General features: G+C 42.3%; 1 protein-coding gene across 1 annotated transcript in view; it reads right to left on the bottom strand.

The window, feature by feature from the left end:
* Nucleotides 1-4,442: 4,442 nt before the first annotated feature.
* Spdl1 (spindle apparatus coiled-coil protein 1) overlaps nucleotides 4,443-18,762 on the bottom strand; it is a 28,232-nt gene continuing 13,912 nt past the window's right edge. The window contains exons 8-13 of the mRNA XM_059270218.1: nucleotides 18,238-18,378; nucleotides 16,664-16,773; nucleotides 15,806-15,993; nucleotides 8,874-9,216; nucleotides 4,945-5,127; nucleotides 4,443-4,913 (exon numbers count right to left, since the gene is read on the bottom strand). Of these exons, the coding sequence (XP_059126201.1) occupies nucleotides 4,980-5,127; nucleotides 8,874-9,216; nucleotides 15,806-15,993; nucleotides 16,664-16,773; nucleotides 18,238-18,378 (930 nt within the window). The 3' untranslated portion in view covers nucleotides 4,443-4,913; nucleotides 4,945-4,979. The remainder of the gene's footprint in view (nucleotides 4,914-4,944; nucleotides 5,128-8,873; nucleotides 9,217-15,805; nucleotides 15,994-16,663; nucleotides 16,774-18,237; nucleotides 18,379-18,762) is intronic.

Here is an 18,762-nt window from a genome sequence, read left to right as displayed (position 1 = left end):
CCCTCTATTCAAACCTCACTTTGGAACCCCCAAAGACAGACTTGCAGGGTGTCTTAGTCAGTGTTCTATTGCTGTGAAGAGATACAGAGACCATGGCAACTCTTATAAAAGAAATCATTTAATTGGGGCTCGCTTACAGTTTCAGAAGTTTAGTTTTCCTCATGGTGAGGAGCATGCCAGCACACAGACAGACATGGATCTTCCCTTTTGGCCTGAGGATTCAGCAGTGGTGAGAAGCTTCTCTAGTGCCTTGTTCCTTTGTCTCTCTGATCTTTCAGCATTTACCCCCATATCTGGCTCCAGGTTTCTATTATAAGACCATTTAGGATTCGTGCAACATCGTTGGAGAAGTAGCTGAGAGTTCTACTTCCGGATCTGCAGGTAGCAGGAAGAGCTGCCACTAGACCTGACTTGAGCTTTTGGAACTTCAAAGCCCACCCCCAGTGACACACTTCCTCCAACGTGGCCACACTTCTTACTCCTTCCAAACAGTGCTGCTCCCTGGTGACCAAGTATTCAAATCAATGATCCCCTATGGGGGCCATTCTCATTCAAACCACCACAGAGGGGATCCCCAGATCTCTGTCCCTCTTCCCAATGTCGCCACAATTGACTAAATTCCCTTTTCTGCTTTCCACTATTAATTTGGCTCTTTTAATTGTCTTAACCGAGGATGGGCGGCTGAAACAGGCTAGAGGCACAGGCTGTGAACACTAGGAGTGGAGGTCTTTAAACAAGGGCAGGAGTGCTCTGAAGACGGGGAGTTAACCCAAACTAAGGGGGCATATAAAAGCCTAATGAGACCCTAGTCACTTAGAAGCTTTTAAATATATATAAATTACCAATTAATACTAATATATTGATAATGTTAAATATATATTTAAAATTTATAAATGAATACGTTCCCTCTAAGCTTTTAGATATGTATTTATAGAGCTTTTATAGATATGTGGGGGGGGGCACTTAGCGGATGGCTAGATAATATTCTCCCAAGAAGCCATGGGGTTAAATGAAACCCTCAGTGCCAAGTGTGGGATTCCTCCTTATGATTCTTTGGTCAGGGAGACCTCACACTCAATACTGACTATTGGCCTTGCTCTCGGTCACTCAACAGAACTGAACAGTCAAGAGCCACAGCTGAAGAAACCACACGCTGCGGTTTCAGGACACAGGAATCAAGCTGGAGCCCAGCTGGCAGTTCCTCCATGCTGGCTAGCATTCAACACGCCTGACAGTGCTATGCAGTCTGCTGGGGAAGAAAAGCCATCGAAGGTCTTACCTAACTGTGAACCCCCACAAGTTACAATGATTTGCCCGGCAAGATGTGCCCACCGGTACAATAGTGGTGTGGCTCTAATGGGAATAAGCAGTCACTTTGTGATAGGATTTGAGGACCACTTCACTGGAGGGAGCTCATACCCAGTACTGTAAACCTGGTCAAGAGCTCATGGGTGGAGAAGTCATGGACCCTACTACCGCTCATTTGCACACTTGTGTCCAACTGCCCTCTAAATTCCTATCCTTATATTCACAGACATGTACCACTAGCAGCCTTTGTCAGAGAAGCTTCTTTTCGTAATAGGCAGTGGCTAATGGAGACTCATAACCGGCAAAAGTGCCGAGAGTGAGTGCCCATTGAGGGTTCAGCTGTGGTGATATTGTGTTCCCCAAAATATTGTGCACCCTAATAAACTTATCTGGGGTCAGAGACAGAACAGCCACTAGATAGGACATAGAGGCCAGAAAATGATGGCACTCACACCTTTAATCCTAGCACTCCAGAGGTAGAAATCCCTCTGGATCTCTGTGAGTTCAAGGCCACATTGGAAACGGCCAGGCATGGTGACACACGCCTTTAATCCCAGAAAGCGAGCCTTTAATCCCAGGGAGTGATGGCAGAAAGCAGAAAGGCCTATAAGGCGTGAGGACCAGAAACTAGAAGCATTTAGCTGGTTAAGCTTTCAGGCTTCTAGCAGCAGCAGTTCAGCTGATAGCTATTCGGATATGAAGATACAGAGGCTTCCAGTCTGAGGAAACAAGATCAGCTGAGAAGTTGGCCAAGTGAGGTTAGCTGTGGCTTGTTCTGTCTCTCTGATCTTCCAGTGTTCACCCCAATACCTGGCTCAGGTTTGATTTTATTAATAAGAACTCTTTAAGATTCATGCTACATCCAGCCCCCAGCAGGGCATCATTATACCCCGTTCCAAGGCTCTGGGAACATTTTCCGAAGGGGGGGGGCGCAATAAAGAGTGTGAGAGCTGGAGGACGGGGAGGAGGGCTCAGAATAGACACAGCTGCTGCATTCACGGACTCACAGCCACTGTGGTTACATGCACAGGACCTGCCCTGGACTGGGCCTGTTGATGGCTCACCGTGGAGGAGGGGCTCATAGGCCCCACCCCTCACTGATGTTAGTAGTCACTGGAGTAGGGGTGTTGATTTATTCAGTGGTGTAGCCACATGTTGCTCATGCTTCAGTAGATTAGCCCCACTCATATCCATCCACACAACTCTAATTAAACTCAGTGTGTCACACACTCACACAAAGTAGGAGAGAGAACTGTTGGGTTTCATGGGGAGGCAGGCAGAGCTCAAGGGGGAGTGTTATTAAATTGTCCAGATAAAATGCTTCATACTCACTCTCTGAATATTCTCCTGTGCTATCACTTTTCTCCATGTCTTAGGAAACTTAATCGTCTAGGCAGCTTGCTTCTCCAGCACTCCACTCTATTGTCTCTAATCTTTTTCATTGTTACCACTTAGGACCCTAGATAAGCATGCTTTCACAGTCGTGGTCAACTTTTCTTATCTTCGACATGAGGTTACTATCACACCTAGTTGGCAGATATGTCCAATTAAATGTAGTGCCGCACATTGAGTGCCTGGCACACGGAATTTGCATAAAAGCTAATCATAACCAATTCTGGCGCTACAATTGTCGCTTCTCATCTACTTAACACTGAGCTCCGAGGGCTTCTGTTTTTTTGTGGTTTTTTTTTTTGAAGATGTTCAAGTAAGAACTGTGTGTGCACTGGCTGGCTTTATGTCAACTTGACGCAAGGCAGAGTCATTTGGGAAGAAGGAACCTCAATAAAGAAAATGGCCCTACAGATTGGCCCATAGTGCATTTTCTTGATTGATGTGGGAGGGTTCAGCTCACTATGGGCGGTGCCACCCTTAGGTGCTGCAAGAAAGCAGGCTGAGGAAGTCTCCAGGAACAAGCCAACAGGCAGCACTCCTCTGTGGCTTGTGTCAGCTCCTGCTTCCAAGTTCCCGCTCTGCATGAGTTCCTGCCCTACAGCAACAGCCAACGGTGGACTGCAGTGTGGAACTGTACAGCTGAAATAAGCCCTTTCCTCTCCAGTTGCTTCTGGTTATGGTGTTCTACTGTAGCAGTAAAAACCCAGCCAGGACAGTGTTGGGAGAAACTGATGGACATCTCTCTAACATGCATTTAACATGGACTCTGATTTGATGCTATCCTCAGGTTGAAATTGTTATCTATCCCCTAGTGCCTTCAGGTACTTCATTTTTGTGAGATATTCAACATGAACATCCTAATTTCGTAAAGTATGCTTTTTGCAAATTAAAACAAGCAAGTTTATCAACTGATCTGTTTGGATGCTAGAAGCAATTTGCTCTTGCCTAACATATTTTAATAGACTTATTTAAGATAGATTCCCATTGTCTTTATTTTACGCCTCCTCAATGTGCCCAAGTACATGGTCATTCCTGTGTTTTGGGATGAAAAGTCAAGCAGACTGCCTGCTGCAGGTGGACCTCCCAATCCAGTAGCAATCTTTGTGGGCGCTCTGGGATTGACTTAGAGGACATGTAGAAAGCATGTGATTTGTGACAAGGCTTCAAAATTTTTAATGTACGATAAATACCTTTAAGGCTGACAAAAAGGCCCAGAGAGGCCTAATTAAAATACTAAGTAAAATGGGATGCCAACACAACACAAAGATCCAAAGTGGGACCCTGGACTAACTATCATGTTATCTCTTCTCAAGCTTGCCAATCCCAACTGTGTATTTAGACTTAGAGACTGTGAGCTAATTCCTGAGACGAAATATTCTCCTCTCTATCTATATACACCCTGCTAGTTTTCTGAAGAGGCCCAATTCACCTACTATAGAAAATAATGCATGGAACTGAGTTATCAACAAATCTATAATCACTTAAAAAAAACTACTTGGTAAGTTTAGTATCTTTTGCTATGTGTGTGTACATGTAGTTATATACAAGTAAAGTTACATAAGAGATAAGCAATAATATACGTACAATTATGTTACCAGCAAATAAGAATCCCTGAAACTCATTTTTCTTCTCATTATCTTTCATTAACATCCCATTGTTTATGCAGACTTAAGAAAATACAAATAGGAGAAATTACTGCAATCCTATTTTAAATTTCAAAATTATTTATTTAGTATGCTTGAGTCATGAAAATCTAAATTACATATTAATTAATATAGGCACTTTAAACCTTTAACACATTTTGTAATATGTATTTTCAAGCAATATTCACTATTTTTACAAGACAGGGAAAATACAATTTTATTTATTCATAAAATTATACATAGGAAAATATAATTAACAACTTCAATGTTCTGTTGTCCAATTTTCAATTCTTAAGGTACATTATTTATCACGTAACTTTCAAAATCCAGATCCAGTGCAGCAAATAGGTCTAAACTATAACATTTCCTCTGATAGTGGTTTGCTCACTGTGATTCAGTTCTGTGAAAGATCATCACTTAGGGAACCTCTGGGTCAGCATCACAGCCATATCTCAATTTTTGGTCACAGAAGTGTAAGCACACGAGGTCTTAGCACTGGCTTATGCAAATGTTCCACAAGGGTGTCCTGTGCACAGGGACGATCTTCAGCAAGCCCCATAGTGCAAGCACCTCACTACTGCTGCGGGCACTGCAGGAACACCTCACTACTGCTGCGGGCACTGCAGGAGCACCTCACTACTGCTGCGGGCACTGAATCTCCGGGGCTGACTTTGAGGACACGAACATGATGGTGTCTGATTTCTTACAAGCCCCCTTTTCCAATTTGCTTGTAGTTTCTTTCCTTTTTTTCACTTCTGTTGAAAGCTTTGACTCTGCAGTTAACCTACAAGCATTAAAGCGTATATTCTGAATTCAAGTATGGTCAAGAAAAAGAAGTAAATGCCTAGTAGAGTGGGCCTCGAACACTAAATGACCGACTCTAAAGAACTTTTATGTTGCCGGGCGGTGGTGGCGCACGCCTTTAATCCCAGCACTCGGGAGGCAGAGGCAGGCGGATCTCTGTGAGTTCGAGGCCAGCCTGGTCTACAGAGCGAGATCCAGGAAAGGCGCAAAGCTACACAGAGAAACCTTGTCTCGGAAAAAAAAAAAAAAAAAAAAAAAAAGGAAGAACTTTTATGTCAGGAGGCTTCATTTTTTAAAATAAAAATAATTAATATAAAATAATAATTAATATAAAAATAAATATCTTCAAATCTGATAAGAGGTCAAGCAATGCCTGAGTTAAAGTATTAGGTAAAAGGAGATACACATCATTAGAACCCAGAACACAAAATTCAAAATGCTAAAGCAATATTTTAAGGTGGACACCACATCCAAAAGGTTAACAAGCACAAGATAAAATAACATGGAACCCAGGCTACCCAAGTAGATGTCTGTCTCAGACAAGGAAACAGAAAGCAAGCAAACAAACAAAAAAACCCTGCAAACCAACTTTCCATCAGGCATGCAGTAAACAAACAGTGCAGGAGATGTTTAAATAAAAATTCTTGCTAGGCATGGTGGTGCACACCTTTAATCTTAGCACTCGGGAGGCTGAGGAAGGCGAATCTCTCTAAGTTCTAGGCCAGCCTGGTCTACAATGTGAGTTCCAGGACAGCCAGGAATACACAGAGAAACCCTGCCTCAAAAAACAAACAAATTCTTACTGGAAGAACATTCATTAAGTGAAGACTGAAAGTGCAGTATTTCAGTTCTCAACAAAGCCCATCCTTACTGTGACAAAGCTAACCTCAAACTGTGTGTCTAAGTTAAACATGCAGAAAATATGTAAAATTGGAAATGTTTTAAGTTAGTAGATGGACTTACACACTTAAAAACAAATTTCTGTGGTATTTTCTTGTGTGTGTGTTTTTTTAAGCAGACAAAAATTTTCCAACGTGCAATGTGAGTCCATCAGGGACATGCATTCATGTAATGTTTCTCAAACAACCAAGGGCAGGAAAAGAAAGGCGGACAACAGACAGCAAGCTGCAGTGGCCATCTAGAAACCACCTGGAGACGCCCTGTCAAACATGGACTTCACACACAGCAGGCAGCACCTGCTGAACCCCGTCCAGACCTGCCTGAGACTAGGTGTATGGGCTAGAACATGAAGTTCTATTCCATGTGTCACATAGATCGAAACATTATTAAAAATTCAACAGAATAATACAACAGTAGCAGCTGATGTTTTCCTGGTGAACACTGCACTTGGTAGGACTGAGAACTTAAACCCCAGGACGCACACTAGGCAGCCCTTGGCTACAGGGTGCGCTGTGTCTTGCTATCTCAGTTCAGCGTCTGATTCCGCACCTACTCTTTGACTCACGTAGCCCTAGCAGTCTCCAGAGATCTCGTCTCCTGGTGCAAACGCTCATCAACAAGCTCACTTGTCAAGTGTGTGAGGGCACTATTTTAAATAAACTTGTCAAGTGTGTGAGGGCACTATTTTAAATAAACTTGTCAAGTGTGTGAGGGCACTATTTTAAATAAACTTGTCAAGTGTGTGAGGGCACTATTTTAAATAAACTTGTCAAGTGTGTGAGGGCACTATTTTAAATAAACTTGTCAAGTGTGTGAAGGCACTATTTTAAATAAACTTGTCACCGTACTGCATGCAGACACCACCCATCTCCTTAAAACTATCTGGCTCCTTCCTTTTCTTTAATCATGTTTTAAACTTTGTGTACAAGTGTGTGGGTCCGTGTGTTCTAGCCTATCCTTCCTACGCCTGTCCCTTCCTCCCATTAGTCCCTAAAGAAGATTTTCTTTGTATTTTCATGTCACACGCACAGGCATGTTTTATGTACAGACAAAACCTGAGCCACAAATGAGAGAAACATGCACTATTTGTCTGAGACTGGCTTAATTCGTTTAGTATGATGTCTCCATTTGCATTCATCTTCCTTCAAATTACCCAGCTCTGTTCCCCCGTGGCTGACCAAGATCCACTGTGTGTCTAGACCACGTATCCCTCAGCCCTGGCTGTGTTCCCCATGGCTGACAAAGATCCACTGTGTGTCTAGACCACGCATCCCTCAGCCCTGGCTGTGCTGCTGGACATCTAGGTCAGTCCTACTGTCCTTCACCTGATCCTGCTGTATAGATCCAGAACTTTCAGGCAGTTCCCTGTGCCATTCACTCTTCTACCTTCTCACCTCTGTTAGCTTTACTTTTCTTGAAAGACAAAGCCCTTAGAACGTTGGTTCCTTCATATACCACCTGACACTTTCTCTTTTAGTTACAAACTCAATTACACAGAAACTGGAATCTTTGAAGTTTTGGAATAAAAATGAAACTAAATTAGCTTTGATATTTAAAAATGTCAAGCAGGCATCAAAGCTTACTTCTGAAGGCTTAGTATAAATATCAAAAACCATAAAAACTTTTACCTGCTCTTACCCCAAAATTTAAGTCTAAATGTCTTAGACTACTGAAAAGTCCTTTGAGAAAGTAAGTTTTTCTTTCATGGCTACTTTTGAACTGAGAGAAAAACAACAGTACATTTATTCCACTCAGCAAAGCACCCAGGTATGCTGGGCTACCTAGTGTCACTTGCCATTCACCATCCTTTCTTCCTGCAGTCACCTTAGTCTTCCTGAAGGCTGAAAAGATTCGAAGGAAGACAGACCAAACTGCAGAGTTACAGTGCACACACCCAGGAACACAGAGCAGCATGGCACAGTCAGGAACACAGAGCAGCACGGCACAGTCAGGAACACAGAGCAGCATGGGACAGTCAGGAACACAGAGCAGCATGGCACAGTCAGGAACACAGAGCAGCACGGTCGGGAACACAGAGCAGCAGAGCAGCATAGACCAGTCAGGAACACAGAGCAGCACGGCACAGTCAGGAACACAGAGCAGCACGGCACAGTCAGGAACACAGAGCAGCACGGCACAGTCAGGAACACAGAGCAGCACGGCACAGTCAGGAACACAGAGCAGCACGGCACAGTCAGGAACACAGAGCAGCACGGCACAGTCAGGAACACAGAGCAGCACAGCACAGTCAGGAACACAGAGCAGAACGGCACAGTCAGGAACACAGAGCAGCACGGCACAGTCAGGAACACAGAGCAGCATGGCACAGTCAGGAACACAGAGCAGCACGGAACAGTCAGGAACACAGAGCAGCACGGCACAGTCAGGAACACAGAGCAGCATGGCACAGTCAGGAACACAGAGCAGCATGGCACAGTCAGGAACACAGAGCAGCATGGCACAGTCAGGAACACAGAGCAGCATGGCACAGTCAGGAACACAGAGCAGCATGGCACAGTCGGGAACACAGAGCAGCATGGCACAGTCAGGAACACAGAGCAGCACGGCACAGTCGGGAACACAGAGCAGCAGGGCACAGTCAGGAACACAGAGCAGCATGGGACAGTCAGGAACACAGAGCAGCATGGCACAGTCAGGAACACAGAGCAGCACGGCACAGTCGGGAACACAGAGCAGCAGGGCACAGTCAGGAACACAGAGCAGCAGGGCACAGTCAGGAACACAGAGCAGCATGGCACAGCTCAGGCAGTAGCAGGAGGAAAGATGGAGAAGGCTGCTGACAGCCAGGCAGAAGGACACACTGACCTGGGAGAGCTGGGGGTGTTCCCATTTTGTTCACGTAAGGCCTCAGCATTGGCTGGACCATCCACAAGCTTCACACATTTCTTCTCCTTCTTTGGCTGCATGTCCAGAGGCGGGCTCTTGTGGGGAGAGAGGCTGGCTGGCTGAATGGCTGAAGAGGCTGGCTGGCCCCACTGCACAGTGTTATCATTGAAGCTATTAAGGCAGGACTCTTTCTCCTCTCTCTGAAGTGGCAGTCTAGAAACTTCTTCCCTAGGGGCACTGGCGGCAGGTGTTTCTTCTGGGGTAGTTATATCCAATGGCAGCACCTCACGTCTCTTTTTGAGTACAGGCACTTCAATTTTCTCTGAGAAGAAAAAAATTATTAAAATATATGCTCAGTGAATCAAAACAAAGACACAACCTGAGGAAACCAAGGGAGTTATATATAAGTTCGTTCCTTTTTTGGTACTCTTAATATACATTTTTCTCTTTGATAAAATAGATATACATTTAATTACTGTACCTTTTTTCAACACTGTCACGGTTTCATATAAGCAGATATTTATTGCATGTTGGCGCCCCACACATGCATGTGTGTCTCTATTCTCTCCCCCTCCTGCTGCCCCCTCCTAGTCAGCCTCACTTCTACTTTCTTGTGCTGTCTTTCCCCCCATCTTCTGATAGACACCCTTTGCTGTCTGTCTCTGTGTCTAGGAAAGGACTCCAGGCTCTATCCTCACTGAGCACCATCAACTCTATCGTGAAGGACATCTATTACTTTTTCCTTGTAAATTCTGTATATATACAGCTCTCGGAATGATCAGATGTGCTGGAGAGCGGGAAGTTCTACTGAGATCTCTGGCAGGCGAAGCAGCAATGGCAGAGTCCAGGAGTTCTGGTTCGAGTCCCACAGTGCAGCCAGGAGACCTTGTGCCGTACCTTCTCTGCACTTCAGTATCTTTAAGACTGCTACACTCAGTACCACCTTGTAGGGATGGGATGAAAGACAGCTGGGACTCTGAACACTGGTAATGCATGCCTACTACTATGTCTAAAATGTATTCAGAATCTGGCCATTTCTATGACAGCTATCTCCCCAGTCCCAACCACACTCTGCCTCACAGTAGCTGCTACAGAGCCTCTATGCTCAAGGCCTACCAATCCTGTGGGGTCCCATACAGCCCCCCAATTACTCTAATGTCTTTCTCCCACTGCCACTAACGTGCCCTTTCATTTTCAACCCCCAAACATCAGAGGTCTGAGGTACTACAGCAAAGACAGGGGTCCTGCTCCACACTTCTGCCTTCAGATCAGCAGGCCCCCCTTTCTTTTGCACTGCTCCTCTAAATCACTCAGACCCCCAACCCTGTGTCTTTGCTGGGTTGGCAGACCTCTGGAATTCATACTGGGTAATTCTTAACCAGGGGAGCCTATTGGAATCTTGGAAGAGAAAAAGCACAAAGAAAGAAGTCTTTTAAAAACTATAAAAATCTTCCTATTGTCAAAAATCTCCCCCTAGTGGTGAGAGTCACTGTAGTTCACAGAGATGATCTCAAAGTCAGGCAAAGTAAACCTGGTTAAGAATCCTTAAACTCAAACATGATAACACAACCTTTTGGGGAAGGGATGGGGTTAGAACCACAACATTCATAGATTTCTTAATACTGACTTTCTATTTTTCAACTTAAACACTATAAAATCCACTGTTTGTAGTATATCAGCTGCAGAGACTGTATGAGTAGGCTATTTTCTGAGTAGTTAAGATTTATTGTATTTCCTGCATTAAAATGTTTTTCTGTAAAAACAGAATTCCTGGGCCAGGCATGATGATACACACCTTTAACCCCAGCACTTAGCAGGCATCAGTGGTAGGATTTCTGTGAATTCAAGATCAATCTGGTTTATACAACGAGTTCCAGGCTAGCCAGTGAGAGTCTGTTTCAAAATTAAATATAAATAAGTGAGTAAATAAATAAATAAATAGATCCAAGCTGAATGGTGGAAGAAGATGATAGAATCTGTACTGCCATCAATTATCCCTTGAGTTTGAATAACCACGCACTAAAAAACACCTCATAGAGCTCAGAAAACCAAAATACAAAAGCAAGATGGTGAAGACTCTGGAACACACACACACACACACACACACACACACACAGAGAGAGACTGAACTATGGAAGGTCCTCTGTTACTGTGGTCCTCTTTCACCAAGCCACTAGGGCATCATCCTGCACAGAACTGTGACTGCGTTGAAAGATCAGAGGGGGACATCTGACTTTCCATCATCCTGATTCCCTGGGGTGTTTCACTCCTACACTGGCCCACAAGGGAGACGACCAGGGGCTATTCTACCCCAAGCCAGCAGAGAACAAGAAGAAATGGGCAAATAGGAATTAATATCCAGATCTTGCCGTGGTCCTCCATCCCTGCCAAACCTTCCAGACAGACTATGTACAGGCTCCGTCCTGCTGGAGGCACAGTCCACATGGTTTTTGCACTCGAGTGTGGGACTGGCTCGCCCACATGTCCTGGGTCCTCCTTATACACTGTCCACGGCCACCAGGTGGACACTGTACCAGCCATAGAGCTATCACAGCTAACTATCTATGACAGCTAACCTGTGCTGAGGTGACCTCGAAATGCTCAAGTGGAATGTAAGAAGTTGGTTTATGGAGAGTTTCAATAAACAAACAAACCAAAAGCAAAAAATCAAAACACACCCCAAAACACCAAAACAATGAAACAGAAGTCACAGCCAAACACAGATGGGAAGAATATAATGAACACCTATTTCACGAATCCAGAGATGTATGTAGGGACTGAGAAAGCCAAGGAGGGAGGGCCTTAAAAACGTCTAAACAAGGTTCCCACGTCAGAACTAAAGACATATGTGGGACAGTTGGAGAGAAAGGGCTTAACCATTTGAGGAAAACCAGAGAATTCAAACATACAAACCAGATGCAGAAAATGAAAAATGTAAGTAAAAAAAAAAACCACAGTAAATGAAAATTTAAATATAAGATGTTCACAGCAGAACTGATCAATCAGAGTAAGAATTAGTGAGTCTGAAGACAGGCTGTTCAAAATAAAGAAAAAGAGAATGAGTGAGAAGGAAGGAAGAAAACTTCAGTGTCTTTTGAGACACCATCCAAAGGGGAAGTCTAGGCCACTGGCACCAAGAGAGAACTAGAGAATGACGAAGGGCACAAAGTTTGCTCAAAGAAGTAACAGAAAGCCGCATAAACCCGAGAAGAAATGTCCTTCCTATGGGAAGGTCAAAAGTTTGCTCAGATCCAACCAGAGTCAAACTCTCAAAGGTCACAGAACATTCTGAGAGCAGCACAGGGGAGGTGAGGGGACAGCCATGTCCCCAGCAGCAGACTTCAGAGGCTGAAGGGAAAAGCTGCCAGGCAAAACGGTTCTGTGGAAATGGGAGATGGACACCCTTCCCTAATAAAAGCTGAAGCAATTCACTGTGACTAGACCTGCCTACAGAGATGCTAAAGCATGTTCAAAAGAAGAGGGTGAAGATGCTCATGTGCAACGTGAAACCATCTGAAGGTGGGCTGGGCTGGAGTAACAGTAACAACGGCTCAGTGGGCAAGAACACTGACTGCTCTCCCAGAGGACCTGGGTTCAATTCCCAGCACCCACATGGCAGCTCACAACTGTCCTTAACACCAGTTCCAGGGGATCTGATGTCCTCTTCTGACCTCTGCAGGCACCAGGCATGCACATGGTATACAGACATACATGCAGACAAAACACCCATACACACAGAAATAAATAAATCTTCGTGGGGGCAGGGAGCATCTGAAGTTTTAAAACCTGAAATGATCAGAGAAAATCTAAATATTCAGACATGATAGTCACACAGCTCCTATGCACTCAGCAGGAAGATTTAAAAATAGCACTAACAAAGGAACAATTATAATCAATTGTTAAAGGATAGAAATATAAAAAAGGCATGAATTTTGATATCAAAACTCAAAGCAAGGAGAGAAATGGAGCTAAGAGAAGGTTTTTTTGTTGCCTTTGTATTCACGCTTCAGTTCAATGTAACTTGTTTTAAATATAGGGTGTTCTTTATGAGCTTGTGGTAATTATGGATGAAAAAGCTAAGGTCTACAGCATGTAAACAAACATACTGACCGAGAAACACCTCTCAGCAAGGAAGACAGTAGGAGAGAAAGAAAGGAAGAAAAGGCCTGCCAGAAAACAACCAGCAATGCGGCTGGTTCTTAACGATCAGTAATTACTCTGGATGCAGATGGATTACATTATCTAATTAAAAGACAGAGTGGCTGAAGGGATTACAAAAACAAGAACAGAGGACGCTGCCAATGTGAGACTCATTTCATCTGCAAGGATATGCAGAGGCTGAACATTAATAAATGAAAAATGCAATCCACATGGAGACCAGAACAAAGTGGGATATTATGTCAGGTCAAATAAACTTCACATCAAAACTATGAGATTAGGACATTAAAGAATGGTAAAGGGGGGCTGGAGAGACGGCTCAGAGGTTAAGAGCACTGCTTGCCCTTCCAAAGGTCCTGAGTTCAATTCCCATCAACCACATGGTGGCTCTCAACCATCTGTAATGAGATCTGGTGCCCTCTTCTGACTTGCAGGGATACATGCAGACAGAACACTGTATACGTAATAAATAAATAACTCTTTAGAAAAAAAAAAGAATGGTAAAGGGGCCAAAACCAAGCCTGTAGCATACATATACACACACACAACACACAAACAAACATTGATACAGCTCTCTGTATGAGAGACAGCAGCATACATACACACACACACAAAACACACAAACATTGATACAGCTCTCTGTATGAGAGACAGCAGCATACATATACACACACACAACACACAAACAAACACTGATACAGCTCTCTGTATGAGAGATAGCAGACAAGTGACACCTGGGGATGGCAACCACCACTTACAGCAGTGGAAAACCATCCAGACAGAAAGTCAGCAGACACTCTGGATTTAAAGTACACTCTAGACTTCAAATGGAGCTAAGAGAAACTTATAGAACATTCCACCCAACAGCTGTAGAATCCATTCTTCTCTATTGCATATGAAGATCACATTAGGAAAAAAAAAAAAAAGTCTGAACAAAAACATACAAACATTTGTTTTGGTGGGACCCCAAACCAAGGTTCCATCAAACATCTTTTCTGACCCCTACCAAACGAGCAGCAATGCAGTTATCAACGCAGCTGAACAGAAAGCTGAGGAATTAACCAATTCATTCACACAGCTCGTATGTTCACAACGTCAAAACATAACAGGGAAAGGACCTTCAATTAACGGTGCTAAGAAAACTGGCCACTACATGCAAAGTACCAAACACCTCATCTCTCATATGAAACACAATCAGCTAAAAATGGATTAATCACTGATGTAATATGAAAATACTAGAAAAAACAAGGGCAAGTGCTGCATGACTGCTAGTGAGGACCTTTAGAGAAGACCTCAACAAGCACAACAATAAAAGCAAAAATAAAAAATAAAAGCAAAAAATGGATCATATCAAACTAAAACTTCTGTAACAGCAAAGTAAACAACAATGGAAAGGATCTACAGAATGAAGAAAAGTCGGCAAAGTACATGCCTAATAAAATATTAACATCTATAAAAATTATAAAGACCCAGAAACAAAATACTCAAAAACAACCTGATTTGTTAAAAAGAGCAAACTCGGGGCTAAAGAACGGCCCACTGGGTAAAGATCTTGTCCTGTGACCCTGACAACCTGAGCTAGAGCTCCAGGAACTAGACAGAGGAAGGAGGAGAGAGCCAGCTTTCCAATGCTGCTGACTGATCACCACATACACTGTGGTGTGTAAGCACACACCACACACAGGTACACACTCACACGCAGTAATAATAAATACATATGTAAAAGACAAACACTGTGTGACCTCATTCACCTGGGAGCTCCTACAGCATGATGACTCTAGTTAACAGTAACACACTGTGTATTTCAGATAGTTAGAGGAAAGAACTTTCAAAGTTCTCACAACAAAGAAAGGAAAAAGTTTAAGATACTAAACTTAAGCTATGAGTAGTTCTGAGATATTAATAAAGTGATGGACATTAATTACCTTGATTTGATCATCATACAATACACACATGAATGGAAGTATCACATTGTACCCTATAAATGTGTCCAATTACTATGTGTCAGAAGAAAAACAAACAGAACTTTCACTATGGAGTTGGAAACATAGAAAGCCCTTGAGATCAAGACTCCATCTCAGCCTTTCTGGTGGTGGATCCCAAGGACACATTGACTAATTTCTGGTCAATGGAATGACAGCAGACAACATATGAACTGTATTTGATCAGTCCTGGAATGCTCCTCCAGAGGTTCAGTAGAGGGGGGGAAGGAGTAGAGAGGAAGGGAGGGAGGAAGAAAGGGAGGAAGGGAGGAAGAAGATAAGTACTTGAACCTAAGCCTTGCTTAGTTCTTCTATAAACAAACTTAGTTGTCTAGTTCCCAGTATCAGCTGTTTCAACAAAATGAAACTCTTTGGCCTGTGCATGGTCATATGTATCTACGATCCCACTCAGAAGGCAGAGTAAAGAAGGTCAGAAGTATGAGGCCAGCCTGGGCTGCACAGTGAGACCCTTTCTCAAAATAACTCCAAAACTCTTTGGGACATCCTGAGATGCTACAATCTTCAAGGGAAGAAACTCAAGTTCTTGCTGTTCAGTATGATGAACTCAGATATTCTAAGAAAAAACATTATTATATTCATGTTCAGGTAACTAGTTCTCTTAATTTTCTTACACATTTGACAGCTAAACTTTACTACAGATATATGATCACAAGTTAAGTTTATGATGACACTGGTAAAAAGCTACAAAACATGTCTTCCTTTCTCAGAGCTAGTCACGATTTGAGAGACAAAAGCCTACGAAACACACACCTTCAGGCTCATACTTCAGCTTTAATTCATCTAGCTTAGCTCTCAGCTTCATGTTTTCACTTTCTGTAAGCTGAAGGTGCCTTTCATTTGCAAACAATTTCCGCTCAATATCCAGGGCCCGCTGGCTCTCAAATAACGCCTTCATTCTCTGTATGGACAGTTCACCCTTTGTGCCTTCGTTTTCTTTTCTACAGTAACAGAAAAGAATAATTAAAGAATATTAAAATAGCCAGGTGGTGGTGGCGCACGCCTTTAATCCCAGCACTCAGGCAGCAGAGCCAGGCGGATCTCTGTGAGTTCGAGGCCAGCCTGGTCTACAGAGTGAGATCCAAGACAGGCATCAAAACTACAAAGAGAAACCCTGTCTCGAAAAATAAAAAATAAATTTAAAAAAAAAAATTAAAATCGTACATAGGGCAAACATGGTGAAATAAGTCTCGTGTATTACAAAGGCATTTCTCTGAGTTTTTAGTAATAAAGAAAAGAAACAATAAACAATTAAAGTAAGCAACCCCCCACAAAAATCTCATGGATTCTTTAAAGGAAACAGAGGGAGAAAATATTTTTTTCCAAATGCACACATACATTTCCCTTTACATTTTGAATTATATGAAATTTATTCTTGAATTTTGATGGAGAAACTTAAAAGAGGTTGTTTCACTTACCAATCTGAATGCTAAACACAAAAGAAATGCATATTTTATATAAACTTACATGCTACACAAGGATATTTTATTGACTTTCTTCTGGAGATTATTTTTTAAAAATTAAAAACAAACAAATAAAAAAATCAGTCAGTAATACTATTATAAGCAAGTAAAACCCTTCATCATTGTATTCACAATCCCAAACACTTACTTTAACTTATCAAGCTTTAGTTGAAGTAAATCTGCATAATAGGTGCTGTCTTCTAGAGTACCAGGGCTGGCTGATGTGGAAGGCTTAGATTCCATACTTTCATATAAGTTCTAACAAAAGCAAAAACTCTTATTACACAGAGCAGACAACAGACCAGGTCTGCTGTAACAGCAGCAGGCACCACTAAGTTGGAACTCACCAGTTTACAGTCACCAAGCTAAGACCCACCCTCTTAACTCACCTGCCTTCTTCTGGAGTAGGGAGACTAAGCAGTTCTCTTTTCAAATAAGGAAAGTGGCTCAATGTGACAAGGGCATGACAATAACATGTTTAGTTCTGAAACTAAGGCTTCTAAGCACACCAGTCCCACAGCTCCCTCTCCTAGCTTTTAGAATGGAAGACGCAATGACTGTGGGTTCAATTCTGGACTTTAGAGAAGGGCTATAAAATGGAAAAACACAGAGAGGAAATCCTTCATGTTACTGAAGAATATTCTTTGTATTTCTCGGGGGGGGGGGGGAGTAAATTTGTTCAAAAATTTGCAAACAATTTTAGGGAGTGCAAAAACCCAACTCTCCTTAAAGTACAGTGATCAGCCCATGTAGGCACACCACTGCCCAGTAACACACTATACATTTAACAAAAATGTCATCTTCTCCAGTTTTCTAAAAGATGGAAGTAAAACTTACTATTTAATGACAGACTAATGGCCACAATACAGAATGCTTAAGAGATCATTAATATTTACAAAATCTGCTGGGCGGTGGTGGCGCACGCCTTTAATCCCAGCACTCGGGAGGCAGAGCCAGGCGGATCTCTGTGAGTTCGAGGCCAGCCTGGGCTACCAAGTGAGTTCCAGGAGAGGCACAAAGCTACACAGAGAAACCCTGTCTCGAAAAACCAAAAAAAAAAAAAAAAAAAAAAAAAAAAAATTTTACAAAATCTGTCACTTATAGAAACTTGAATCTTTTACTAGATGCTTAATGAAAAGATACTAATGCTCCCTAAGGTAATTAAAAAATTTGTAAATTTGTAAATGTAATATAATCCTACAAAACACCACCAAATAGTTCTTTCTAGTGTGTGTGTGTGGGTGTGTGGGTGTGTGGGTGTGTGTGTGGGTGGGTGGTGCATGCATCAGACAAGAGAAAAGCAAACATGTAAAAGCAACCAGAACACTATGAAGAAAAAACTAGGGGAACTAAAGTCTAAAAATAAAAACATATACTAAAAAACATCTGTAACTTAAACAGTATAGTACTGCTGTACCGAGGTCAACCAAAACATAGAAAATGTTGAAAGATTCATGCACATACAGAAACTTGTTATGAGATAAACCTGGCATCTCAATGGAGCCAAATTTAACAAATGATGCCAGGACTGACTTCACATCATACATACAAGACTGAGGTAAGACTGCCATGAGCTCCAAAATATCTAAACATTGGATCAACTTATACTGGAACTAGAACACTGAAATTATGAGTAACTGCATAATAAACTATAGAAACTAAAAATGTAGAGATTTTTCAATTCAAACTTTGGCTATATCTTTGAAAAGATGTTACATATACCTTAAATTTCTCCAGATTTTTAATTTCACCTAAAAGGTCTTTTATTTCACCATTCTTCTGTTCCAACATGGCAAACAACCGTTCCTGCTGCTCAAATTCAGTTTGAGATCCCCTCATCCTCAGCAATGTGGAGATTTGTAACTAGAAAAACAATCACCCCCAAAATCACAATCAAGATCCTGGGAAGCATACTTCTGGTATAATTCCTGTCTTGTGCGCCACTGATCTGAATTCAGCCTGGAAAGTAAAGAGTTCTTTTTCATCTCATAATCTGAAAACATTTGCATCAAAAGTTTTGTTGTGGGTAACTTTCAAGTACTTATTTTGACTACTTTTATGTTATTGGAAGTCTTTAACATAATTATTTATGTGTCTGTGAAATGCATGAAACTACATGCTGAGGTCGGGCAGCATGCTATTCAGAGAGTACATAGCCTGGCCAAACATCACCTGCTACTCATCACTTGAATTAACACTATGGGTCGACTGGGGGTCTTCTAGAATTTGTAAGTGAGTGGGGAAATT

Source organism: Peromyscus eremicus, chromosome 8a (genome assembly GCF_949786415.1).
Source record: "Peromyscus eremicus chromosome 8a, PerEre_H2_v1, whole genome shotgun sequence".
NCBI lineage: Eukaryota > Metazoa > Chordata > Mammalia > Rodentia > Cricetidae > Peromyscus > Peromyscus eremicus.
The sequence above is the reverse complement of the archived record's forward strand: the minus strand, read 5'-3'. Positions and strand labels throughout refer to the sequence as shown.